Source organism: Macaca thibetana, chromosome 9 (genome assembly GCF_024542745.1).
Source record: "Macaca thibetana thibetana isolate TM-01 chromosome 9, ASM2454274v1, whole genome shotgun sequence".
NCBI classification, from domain to species: Eukaryota; Metazoa; Chordata; class Mammalia; order Primates; family Cercopithecidae; genus Macaca; species Macaca thibetana.
This window is the reverse complement of record NC_065586.1, coordinates 85539718-85553120: the sequence shown is the minus strand read 5'-3', so window position 1 is coordinate 85553120 and position 13403 is coordinate 85539718. Positions and strand designations below refer to the sequence as shown.

At 39.6% G+C, this 13403-nt stretch overlaps 1 protein-coding gene across 9 annotated transcripts in view; it reads left to right on the top strand.

Moving 5' to 3' along the window:
• The window catches only part of PANK1 (pantothenate kinase 1), a 119500-nt gene that overhangs the window by 88270 nt on the left and 17827 nt on the right, over window positions 1-13403 (top strand). For all 9 annotated transcript variants that reach the window (XM_050805742.1, XM_050805741.1, XM_050805740.1 and 6 more), the window contains one exon: window positions 3235-3587. In XM_050805742.1, coding sequence (XP_050661699.1) covers window positions 3235-3587 — 353 coding nt within the window. The remainder of the gene's footprint in view (window positions 1-3234; window positions 3588-13403) is intronic.

Sequence of the window (13403 nt, the reverse complement as noted above, 5' to 3'; positions counted from 1 at the left end):
TGCATTTCTGGTACAGAACTAGTTTGTTTTCTGGGGTTTATACAGCTTGTTCGGTTCTTGTTATGCTGAAGTATCTCCTATTTTCCATTACTGCATAATTCTTTCTTTTTTTTTTTTCTTATCTGCATGTACTGAAAGCTCTAAGTGTAGAATCCCTTTTCCTGGATCTCTAGCCACCAGCTATACAACCTACTCATTCTGCCACTCCTATACATATTAACAACTGGGGGCCTTCTATGCTTTTCCGCAGGCTCATATAATCATGAACATATTAGAGATTATGCTTCCTACCTTTCTTCTCTTCTCCCTTCCTTCCTTCTTACTTCCTTCCTCCCTTCTTCTCCCTAAACCAAATAGGCTTAAAAAGTTATTTACATTTATAGGCATCTCTTGCTTTTCTTATTAACAGAAGATTCGGGAAATATTTCTAGCCTACTGGAATAGATTTCATTCTTTTTTTGAGGATTGGGGGGGGGTCTCACTCTGTCACCCACGCTGGAGTGCAGTGGTGCAATCTTGGCTGGCTGCAACCTCTGCCTCCCTGGATCATGTGATCCTCCCACCTCAGCCTCCCAAGTAGCCGGAACTACAGGCGTGCACCACCACACCTGGCTAATTTTTGTATTTTGGTAGAGATGGGGTTTCGTCATGTTGCCCAGGCTGGTCTCAAACTCCTGAACTCAAGCAATCTGCCTGCCTCAGCCTCCCAAAGTGCTAGGATTACAGGTGTGAGCCACTGCACCTGGCCTCACTCTCTTTTTAATAGCTGCCTAATATTCTACAGTTTGGAAGTCATATATTTTATTGAACAGTTTCCCTGTTAAAGGACACTCATCTTATTTCCAATTTGCCTTAGTTTTGTTTTTGTTTTTTGATTTGAGCATGATAAAAGATGCTGCAGTGAACATTCTTATGCCTATCCTGGAATACTTGGTGTTTTTTTTTATGGCCCAGGAAAGGGCTTTGCTGAGTTAAAAATGCATGTGTACTTTCAATTGTAATAGATGTTGTCAAAATATTTCCAAAATATTTCCCAGCAATGTTCCAAAATACCCTTCCCCCATCCTATCCATTGTAGGCAGCTTCCCCCCGCTCTGATGAGAATGGATTGCAACTGCAGCACTGGTGGCATAGCCCAGGCATTTGTTAACATGCCATAGTATATTTCTAGGGAGTTTAAAACTCCACCCAAAAAAACTGTGGTCAGACTCTATGATTTGGGTTACTTGCAATATTTCTTTTGTATTTCTTAAAGAATTCATAGAAAGTTGACAGCAGGGAAGAAATTCGAGATCATTTTAATGCAATCCATTCCTTTTACAGATAAGGAAATTAAAATCCAAAGAGGTGGAAGGAGTTACAGTGAGCTACTTACTGTTTGCTGCTTCAGGGAAGCAGATGTTCCGAATCCCAGTCTGGGGCTTTACCTATTACAACATGCTGCTCCTGCACTGTGGCCCATGCTGACAGTGAGTTTTAGCGAATAAACCAACAGACTTCATCTGTGAGCTGAATCAACAAATGGAGATGACCAGTTTCCAGTTTTTTCATCTCCTGCTAGGACAAGCGAGTTTCCCAGCCTACACTGGTTGTGGAATTTGCTTTGCAAACGTCTGCAAAGAAAACAAGACATTTGTTAACTTGGTCTTCTCAGTGAAATTTGTTGCTCTTAATCTTTTGAGGGCCTGGAATTTTACTTTTCTATAATGCTAGAGTTTCTGCTCAACAGGCGAGAAGCAGCTATCTTGGATCATAACCGAAATAACAATAGTGAGGCAGAGGAAAGAAGATTTTGTTTACAGAAATGGTTTCCTGCCTGGCCGTCCTCCCTCAGCCCTCCTGAATTGAAAACTAAGTATTAGTAGGGGCGCCTAGAAAAAAGACCTTCTGTAGGGCCCACTGATGTTTCTGGCAGTGTAGAGAATTTGACAAGGGTTTATATGGATGTTCTCTAGGGCTGAAATAAAAGAAACTTGGAAGGAAGCTATTTTTGCACCCTGAGTCTTTAAACTCAGCTTTAATATTACAGTTTCAGGTTTTGCCAATGGATTCTGTGAGGGAAATAAAAAGGAAGACTCCAGCCTTTGGGTTCCCATTTGGGTTTGCTCTGTGTTCGTTGCAGAGCATTTGACAGTATGGCATTAACTTTCCAGGCTGTCTCTAAATAAAGTCAGACTGTTTAGGTAGCTCACCTCTGCTCATGTCAGCTCTTAACAATAAAGAGCTTTTATAACAATAAAAATCATCATGATGGAGATTCATATTATCATAGATAAGCATCACAAGCACATTAAGTATACTTTCACCTAGAGGCATGCCTTTGTATTTCAGACCTGGCCATGGTTCCTCTGGTTTACTAGTTTCCAAGTCTGCAGATTGGAACCACTAGGGAACTTTTAAAAGATATTCATGTCTGGATACCATGCCTGAATTAAATGAGTATGTGCGAGAGGAGGCCAGAAATTGAATATTAAAAGCTTCTCAGCTGATTCTAAAAGACAGCCAGGTTGAGAATTTCTGAGCAGGCTATTTGGAATAGACAGTATGTCTCTGTTTGATGCAGAAAGAAATCAGATATAATGCGAGTTGTTCTTTTTAGAATTTCGTGTCTGCGCATCATCTCTCGTAGTCTACTTCCTCTCTCTTTCCCCATTCTATATATTGTATAGATTAAAACAGTGGAATCACATCTTCTAAAGTCAGTTCATAAAGCAAAAAATTGGAATCATTGAAATGCGCCCTAGGTTAGAGACCAACATACCATCTCTTGGTACACCCAGCATGGTCAATTTTTCCTCTAGGATTGAAGCAGATCAGTTTCTTTGGTGAAGAGTCTGACAAAAATAGTTAGCAATTGGGATCCAGGATGTATGCAAAAAATATATATATCTATATTTAAATATTAGAATAACACTCAGCTTGGTGAGATACTTGAACCCTAGGAAGCACACAGGAATTGAGACTGCCTTAGGAAACTGCAGAATCCTATTTCTCATCTCACTCAATTCTGAGTGGAGTGCAGTGGCGTGTGAGCAGAGCCATGGGCACTCTTTCAATTGTAAAATTTTCTCTATCTGTGACTCCTTCTAGGCACATATAGTTGAATTCAAATAAATTGAATGTTAAATGCACACGTAGATATGACACCACTGCATTTCCTTATTTAATATTGAAAAACTGAACACTTCTTTGCATGCATAGCTTTCAGCAGCGCTCTTTCTTTCTGTCCTTTAGCATTCCCATGGTTTGGCATGGACATCGGTGGAACGCTTGTTAAATTGGTCTACTTCGAACCGAAGGATATTACAGCCGAAGAGGAGCAAGAGGAAGTAGAGAACCTGAAGAGCATCCGGAAGTATTTGACTTCTAATACTGCTTATGGGAAAACTGGGATCCGAGACGTCCACCTGGAACTGAAAAACCTGACCATGTGTGGACGCAAAGGGAACCTGCACTTCATCCGCTTTCCCAGCTGTGCTATGCACAGGTTCATTCAGATGGGCAGCGAGAAAAACTTCTCTAGCCTTCACACCACCCTGTGTGCTACAGGAGGTGGAGCTTTCAAGTTTGAAGAGGACTTCAGAATGGTAGGTCGGGTTTGTCTTTGTTAAAACAGCAAAACCTTTCATATGTCCATAATCATGGCCACTCACACCTAAGAACCAGACTACTAGCCTTGGGACTCTGGACAAGCTTATGTCACCTCTCTGTGCCTCAGTTTTCTCACCTATACAGGAATAAAAACAGCTCCTACCTCACAGGGTTGTTACATGTAGGATTAAATGAGATAATATGTACCTGGCACTTAGTAAGTGCTCAATATAGTTATCATCATCATCATTTCTATTACAATTATTACTGGGTGATATGCTAAAGGCAAGATGCTAAAATCCCTTCTGAAGTATTTCAGTTAGAATTATCCACAGACTTTTACTATATAATCATGATGCCAATTTTATGCGTATATAAACAGAGACCCATGGGAAGGCTTCTATGACTCCTATCAAATATGATTACTTCTATCTACGCATTTGCTCTCAAGTGCCTTTTTTCAGCATATGAATGCCATTCAGAAGTTTTGCTCACTAACAGAAGTGAAATCTGTAATATTATTTATCAGTGAATTCCTTCATTAATGAATACCATTTAGGGAGTATAATTTTATATAGTAAGGATAAGATAATGCTGTATCCTGACTGGTAGTACATACCAAACTGTACGTTGCTTATTTAGATTTAACAAATGAAGCTAAATGGAAGACATGGATAGGTAACATGCAGTCCAATGTTTCTCTTTTTTTTAGCATTCCTTTAACATCTGTGCATTCCAATTTCTTCATTTTCTACCATCAATATAATAATCTCCATACTGTGTAGTCTTTATAAAGTGAGAATAAAGTGAAACAATAGATGTAGATATATCTTGGAAAGGAAGGGAAGGAAGCTAGATAAACAAAAGTGATTGAATATAGAAGAAGGAAGGGTTGGGAGATTTTAGGATTAGTCTTACTACAAAGTCGAACATATAGTTAGGTAAGTCATAAAACACATATTCTCAAAGCCTGTAGTACAAATTACTGCCATTTTGTGCCCAACTAATGTAATCCAGTCTTGCTATAAAGTCTGTCATTAATGAATCAGTGCACATTCATGATATTTAATAAAGCTATAAATGCAAATTTTACTTGTGCCATCAAAAGTAACCCCATTTACCTCACTGATTATAGTAAGTTTCTGTAAGAGCAGACAACAGAGTCCTAGAATAGTATCCTAAGTGAGACTAATTATCTTCAGGTTTTGTTTTTTTCTTCTATGTCCCCTCCTATTACCCATCATAGAGTTTGACTTGCCACTTACTTAAATGACCCATGGAATCCGTTTCTCACCAAAGAGGCTCATGATCAAAGAGTTTTAAAACTGAGACGTTTGAGATCCATGGGCTTGAGAACTAAGTTTCAGTCCATAATGGAACCTGAATTCCAGTCCTGTTTCTAGATTTCATCAGCTAGGTGACTGGGCAAGACCTGTCCCTCCTCTGGGCCTCATTTTGTCATCTGCAAAGAGGTGGGAGTAAGACTTCAGAACTGAAGGTAACCTCTGGAGGTGAGAAAGTGTAGCATTCTTGTGCTACATAGATAAGAAACTAAAGCTGCCAGAGAGATCAAAAGCTTCTAGCAATGCCACTTAGGTAAGAGCTGGGACTTGGACTCAATTCTGATTCATAAGGAAATACTGATCCACTCTTACTGCTCTGAGCTCCTCAGGTCCCTCAAGGACACCCTATCTGTCCATTTGCACTGGAGAGCCTGAAGTGAACCAGAGTGACCCAGAGGATTTATGCAACCTCTGTCAATGCCTCCATCTCCCCCCTGGGGTAATGTATACCCTGGGAGAAAGTTACTCAATATGTGCTGGCCACGAGCAGGTGTATTTCTCAAGGTTCTAAGCTGAGAAAAGTCACATCTCATTACGACCAAGATAAAGAAGCCTCTCCTCCTTTGGACAGGCTTTTGAAGCCGAATGAGGAGACTGGAGTAGGGAGCAAGTATGTAGCATTTGTTAAATAGCCTGGCCAGGTTGGGCATCCATCTGTGAAAGAAGAGTCTATGGACTGCCTTCTGTATCCAGGCTGAGTCTCAGCCAAAGTGAAGACAGAATTGAAATAGATAGATCTTTTCCTATAGCCTGTTTGATATTATGTTAGTGATGTGCCTGAGTCTTTCCAAATTTTATGAGGATGAATAGGTGCTATCCTGCTTCCTAAGCATTCATTCACTCACTCAACAAATACTTTATCATGCACTTTCAATGCACCAAGTACTGTTATGAACAAAATAAAGCCCCTGCTCACCATGATCTTGTATTCTAGTGGGGGAAGACAGTCAATAATCAAATTAAAAAGAGAATATAGAGCCGGGTGAAAGGGGCTCATGCCTGTAATCCCAGCACTTTGGAAGGTTGAGGCAGGTGGATTGCTTGAGGCTAGGAGTTTGAAACCAGCCTGGCCAACATGGCGTAACCCTGTCTTTACTAAAAATACAAAAATAAACCAGGCGAGGTGGCACACGCCTGTAATCCCAGCTACTCAGGAGGCTGAGGCACAAGAATGTCTTGAACCTGGGAGGCCAAGGTTGCAGTGAGCCGAGATCGTACCATTGCACTCCAGCCTGGGTGACAGAGTAAGACTGTCTCAAAAAACAAAGTGAATACAGAATATGTCAAATGGTGATAATTACTATGAATGGAGGGAAAAAACCAGGGCAAAGAAGATAGGGAGTGCTGGCAGGGTCTTTGTGTGACTAGGTTATGTTGGAGCAGAGACCTGAAGAAATAAGACAGCAAATCATGCAAAGAAAGAGTATGTTAAGCAGATGGAGCAGTGAGTGCTAAGGCCCTTAGTGTCCTATTAATCCAAGCTCTCCTCATTTCTAGAATAGAAAATCAAAGATGTTAACTTAATTGTAAAGGATCAATATGTACTACTGTACATATTCATACAATTTGACAAATCATACAGAAGTGCATCTACATACCTATAACGTCCTGTTCTTGTTATTGCATAAAATCACTGTTTTTGGTATAACACAACTTTGCAGATAGGAGTTTGAAAAGTCCATCTGTGTGATTTATTTGAGTGATTAGGGCTAGGTAAAAGATGTTCAACAGACCCTGAATAGTAAGCAATTGTTATATTTGAATAATATTTTTTAAAAATACATACTCTATGTACTTGAATCCTTAGATAATGTAACTATTCTTCATTCCATTTAAAATATACAAGAAAGAACTATAAACCATGACACAATCATTAAATTAGACCTGTGTAGAATACTCTCAGTTGAACAGATCTGCACTTTGTTCCTCCTTTTTCTTTCCTTCTTTTTTTTCTTCCCATCATCCCTCCCCTCCTTCTTTCCTTTCTTGTTTTCTTTTTTAACATTTTAGGATCATTATCACAACCAAATTTTTGACTGGCAAAAATTAGCCTTCAAAATCAATGATTTATCACAATGGAACACAGAAGAAAAACTTAGCCTAACTTCAAATAGGCTAAGATGTTGATAAGCCGATGAGGAATTCCCACCATTTAAAAAGTGGCTTTCAAGATGGAGAACTCTGCATGACTGTGCACCAAGGCCCTGTAGGTTTCAGTGAATTTTGTGTTTATTCCCATTGTCTATATTCTGTGGGTTTTGTTTTAAATAACCTAGCAGAATATTTTATGTACAGATTCTAGTATTTTTATTCACAACCACACTTCTAACTTCAACAACCGTATTCTCAAGAATGCAAGGTATTTTTAACATCAGAAAATTTATTTTTCAAAAGTCATTAGTTCTGCCCATGTAGCTTTTCATTACAATACAGACATACCTTGTTGTATTGCCTTTTGCTTTATTATGCTTCATTTTTTGCGCTTCACAGATACTGCGTTTTTTACAAATTGAAGGTTTGTGGCAACCCTGCATTGAGCAAGTCTATTGGCACTATTTTTCCAATGGCTTGTACTCACATTTGTCTATGTCACATGTAGGTAATTCTTGCTGTATTTCAAACTTTTTAATTATTATTGTATCTGTTATGGTGATCTGTGATCAGTGATCAGTGATGTCACTGTTGTAATTGTTTTGGGGCACCACATTATGCCCATGTAAGATGGCAAACTTAATTGATAAATGTTGTATGTTCTGACTGCTCCACTGACAGGCTGTCCCCCCATCTCTCTCCCTACCTCAGGCCTCCCTATTTCCTGAGACACAGCAATATTGAAATTAGGCCAGTTAATAGTCTTACTGTTGTCCTAAATGGCTTCTACATATTCAAGTGAAAGGAAGAGTCACATGTCCCACACTTTAAATCAAAAGCTAGAAATCATTATGCTTAGTGAGAAAGGCATGCTGAAAACCGAGACAGACCAAAGCCTAGGCCTCTTGTGCCATATGGTTAGCCAGATTGTGAATGCAAAGGAAAATTAAACGTGCTACTCCAGTGAATACACAAATAATAAGAAAGAAAAACAGATTTATGGCTGATACAGACTTTTAGTTGTCCGGATTAAAGATCAAACCACCCACAACATTCCCTTAAGCCAAAGTCTAATCCAGAGCAAGGCCCTAACTCTTCAATTCTCTAGAGTCTGAGAGAGGTGAGGAAGCTGCCAAAGAAAAGTTGAAAGGTAGGCGGGGTCCTGTGGCTCATGCCTGTAATCCCATTACTTTGGGAGGCTAAGGTGGGTGGATCGCTTGAACCCAGTAGTTCAAGACCAGCCTGGGCAACATAGTGAAACCCTGTCTCTACACAAAATAAAAAAATTAGCTAGATGGGGTGGTACACCCCTGTAGTCCCAGCAACTCAGGAGGCTGAGATAGGAGGATCACTTGAGCCCAGGAGACAGAGGTTGCAGTAAGCTATGATTGTGCCACTGCACTCCAGCCTGGGTGACAGAGTGATACCCTGTCTCAAAAAAAACATGAAAAGTGGGAAGGTAGCAGAGGTTGTTGGTTTGTGAGGTTTAAGGAAAGAAGCCATGTCCATAACATTAAAGTGCAAGATAAAGTCCCAAGTGCAATGTAGAAGCTGCAGCAAGCTAATCAGGAAATAGAGTTAAAGTCACTAATGAAGGTGATGCATTCAACAACAGATTTCCAGTGTAGATGAAATAGCCTTATATTGTTTTGGAATAAGAGACCACCTAAAACTTTCATAGTAGAGAACAGAAGTCAGTGCCTGGTTTCAAAGCTTCAAAGGACAGGGTAACTCTCTTGTTAAGGGCTAATGCAGCTGGTAACTTGAAGTTGAAACCAATGCTCATTGACCATTCTGAAAATCATGTGGCCCTTAAGAATTATGTTAAATCCACTCTCCCTGTGCTTTACGAATGTAACAATAAGGCATGGATGATAGTACATCTGTTTATAGCATGGTTTACTAAATACTTAAGCCCACTATTTAGACCTACTGCTCAGAAAAAAAAATCTTTTCAAAGTTTTACTGCTCATTGACAATGCAACTAGTCACCCAACAATTCTAACGGAGATGTAAAAGGAGATTAATGTTTTCATGCCTATTAATGTACAGCATCCATTCTGCAGCTCATAAATCAAGGAATAATTACAAGATTCAAGTTTTATTATTTAAGAAATACTTTTTTTTTTTTAAAGAAATACTTTTCACAGGCTATAGCTGCCATAGATTACAGTTCCTTTGATAGATCTGGGTAAAATCAATTAGAAACCTCTGGAAAAGATTCACTATTCTAGATGCCATTAAGAACATTTGAGATTCAAGTGGGGGGAGTAAAATAGAATTAGAAGGAGTTTGGAAGAAGTGAATTTCAGCCTCATGGACAGAGTTCAAGATGTCAGTGAAGAAAGTAACCACAGATATGGTAGAACTAGCCAGAGAACTAGAATCAGAAGTGGATCCTGAAGATATGACTGAATTTCTACAATCTCATGATAAAACTTGAATGAATGAGGTGTTGCCTCTTACGGATGAGCAAAGAAAATGGTTTCTTGAGATGGAATCTTCTTCTGGTGAAAATGCTGTGAACGTTGTTGAAATGACAACAAAGGATTTAGAATATTATATAAACTTAATTGATAAAGCAGTGGCAGGGTTTGAGAGGATGGACTCCAATTTTGAAAGAAGTTCTATGGTGGGTAAAATGCTATCAAACAACATTCCATGCTGTGGAGAAATCTTTTGTGAAAAGAAGAGTCAACCAATGCAGCAAACTTCATTTTTGTCTTATTTTTAGAACTTTCCACAGCCACCCCAACCCTCAGCGAACCCTACTTTGATTAGTCAGCAGCTCTCAACATTGAGGCAAGACTCCACCAGCAAAAATATTACTAAATTATTAGCATTTTTTAGCGATAAAATATTTTAAAATTCAGGTATGTACTTTTTTTTTAAGACATAGTTGTAGACCGGCACGGTGGCTTACGCCTGTAATCCCAGCACTTTGGGAGGCCAAGGCAGGTGGATCATGACGTCAGGAAATCAAGACCATCCTGGCTAACACGGTGAAACCCCGTCTCTACTAAAAATACAAAAAAATTAACCAGACGTGGTGGCAGGTGCCTATAGTCCCAGCTACTCGGGAGGCTGAGGCAGGAGAATGGCATGAACCCAGGAGGTAGAGCTTGCAGTGACCCCAGATTGTGCCACTGCACTCCAGCCTGGGCAACAGAGTGAGACTCCATCTCAAAAAAAAAGACATAATGCTATTGCACACTCAATGTACTACAGTATAGTGTAAACAACTTTTTTATTTTATTTTATTTTATTTGAGACGAAGTTTTGCTTTGTGCCCAGGCTGGAGTGCAGTGGCGTGATCTCGGCTCACTGCAACACCTGCCTCCTGGGTTCAGGCGATTCTCCTACCCCAGCCTCCCAAGTAGCTGGAATTACAGATACATCATGACCACGCCTGGCTAATTTTTGTATTTTTAGTAGAAACAGAGGTCTCATCATGTTGGCCAGGCTGGTCTCAAACTCCTGACCTCAAGTGATCTGCCTGCCTAGGCCTCCCAAAGTGCTGAGATTACAGGCATGAGCCATCACCCCTGGCAGTGTCAACAACTTTTATATGCACTAAGAAACCAAAAAACTCACGTGACTTGCTTTATTGCAGTATTCACTTTACTGAGATGGTCCGGAACTCAACCTGCAACATCTTGGAAGTATGCATGTAGATACTTGTGAGTTTTGTCCAGTCCAAACCTAACATTGACTAGAAGTCAGAAGTAACTCTTTTAGTTACTTTAAATGTAAAAAAATTACCTACCTTTAGAACAAGTAGGATATAACAATAGTCTTATTCGGTTGACATGAAACTTAGGGCAGCAGAAAGGATTTTCTGATTACTTTCATCACTTTTTTTTCAGTGTGTGAGGACTTAAGAATTGGCTTTTCTTATGCCAGAAATCTCCAAGGGACCAGTCTTAAAAAGTGTATAGTGGTGGAAAAGTCATCATGAGCGGGTAGGACACCTATGGATCTGTGGAATGTCTAAACCTAAGAGCATCATTTACGAACACTTGTTACCTTGGTCCCTGTTATTAATCTGAGGACTGATTTGTGATATTGCAGGAGCATAAGATTTGGTAGACACTATCATTCTCAATTTCATTCTGGCTTGAGACTTGACCACTCATAGATGGCCCCCTTCATCATTTGATAGAGGGAGGAAAAAGCTATCCTTGAGGTTTTTGTTATATTTCTCAGTCACCGAGCATGTTTGAAATTCGTCTCTCTCAGGTCTCTGTAGGTCTCCTTTGTGAAAAGAAAAGAACCCTCTTATGGATTTCTGGCTCTTAAAAAATAGGGTCATCTGGTAACACTGGGCCCCTAACATCGCATGGCAACAGTGGGCGGCAGGTGAATTTTAAATAGGTGCAGGTTGACTTATTTGCTACAGTTCTTATTCTGTGACTCTACATCTAGTCAAAGCCTTTGCTCCTTTGTTTTCTTACAGTCTCCTTTAGGCATTTGAGTCTGTGGCCCTCGATGTAAAGAAAACTAAGCCCTGAGAGAGAGTGTTTCTCACTAGCTGAAATCTCAACATGCTGTTTTAAGCTTTGCACAAAGTTAATTCAGTTGTACTAATGGACTGCAAAGTCTGATAATTGATTCCCAACTTGTCCTGAATTTCAGATGGCCTATATGAAAATCCAAGTAGCAGTGTGACTCACTGCCTGCACCCTGTCATTTTTCCCAGATGGTGAAGGTTTTTGAGGGAGCTCTCTGTAGGGTTCAGTGAAAGTGACATGTATCTGTTTCCCTGTCTGAGGATGCATGACCTCAAGCTTGAGATATCCACCCCTCAGTGAAATGTGTAGAGGAGATGTTTGTTTGCTGCTAGTACTTTGTTAGAAAATGATTTTTAGGGAAAAGGTGAAATAATGATGTTTCTTTTCAGGTCAAAGTAGTACATGCGTAGATTATTTGCCTTGGCAGGTTTTTCTTTTTTTCCTAGTATAGTTTCAGGAGGTCCAGCAGGGCAGACTTTGTGTTTGTGTTTGTTATGTTGGCTCTGGAATTGGCTGTCAATATTGTTGATGAACCTCTGATTAATTTTTAAGCAGTTAAACTATACTTCCAAAACTGGCTGATGAAATTGCTACTTTTCAGTTTGGGGTGATCCAAGAGATAATAACTCCCTGTTCCACGTAATAAATGTTTATTAAGCAATTATTATGTGCAGGCCTTTGAGCATAGTGCTAAGGGGCAGCGAGAGACCCAGAAACCAAGCCAGAGTGTGACCTGTGCTGTAAGTGCAATGGAAGGCTGTGGAATCAGGGAGAACAGAGGAAATAGTGTATACACTGCTATGCCCTGCTATAGTCTTTCAGGTCTCCAGATAGTTTTATGTCTGTAATTTTGCTTCTTAAAACATGTATAATTATGTATATCTCATCCAGGAGTTTCACTTGGTAAAAAAAGAAATGTTTAGAACCATTTATGAGGTAGATTTACTTAGCACCATGGGTAATTTAGAATGTTTATTTCAAGAATACATCCACTATCTGGTTGGTAACCTATTCTAACTAATTCTGTTCTGCAGGTATATAATCAGAGGATTTTGTTAAATAGGAAATTCAAATGAGTAACAGGAAGTCAAAAATGTTGTTTTAGCTCTTTTTTTTTGCTTGTTTAGACAGAATCTCAACCTGTTGTCCAGGCTGGAGTGCAGTGACATGATCATGGCTCCCTGCAGCCTTGACCTCCCAAGACTCGGTGATCCTCCCACCTCAGCCTCCCAAGCAGCTAGGACCAGCAGCATGTACCCCACGTCAGGCAAATTTTTTTTTTTTTAAGAGATGGGGTCTCCCTATATTGCCCAGGTTGGTCTCAAAATCCGTGACTCAAGTGATCCTCTCACCTCGGCGCCCCAAAATGCTGGAATTACAGGTGTGAACTACCACACCCCAGCCCGTTTTTAGCTCTTAACTTTTATAATGAAGATAATATCTTTTTGACAAAATATCTAAGTCTAGCACTTGTGTAGGCTGTTTCCAGACTCCAGAAGCAGTACCCATTATGACAATGAAGACATGAGAAGTACACAGCAAGTCATTGGGAGATATTTGCTAGTTGTGTCACCTAGGAAAGTTATTTAAGTTCTGTGAATCTTAACCATAGAATAAGGTTGATAGTACCTACTTTTAGGGTTTTAGGGAGAACTAAATAATCTGGTACAAGGGTTTGGCATGTAGTAAACAGTAAATACTTGCTATTATATTTTTAAAGAGTTTTTTTTTTTTTTTTAATTATATTGGGTCTTTTAAATTATCTTCATTTGTTCAGTTTCATGTTTGTGGTTGTTAGATTTTTTTTCTTTCTTTGGTCCATGGAAAATGATCATGAATCCAGATCTCTGGGCCAGTAGTAATACAT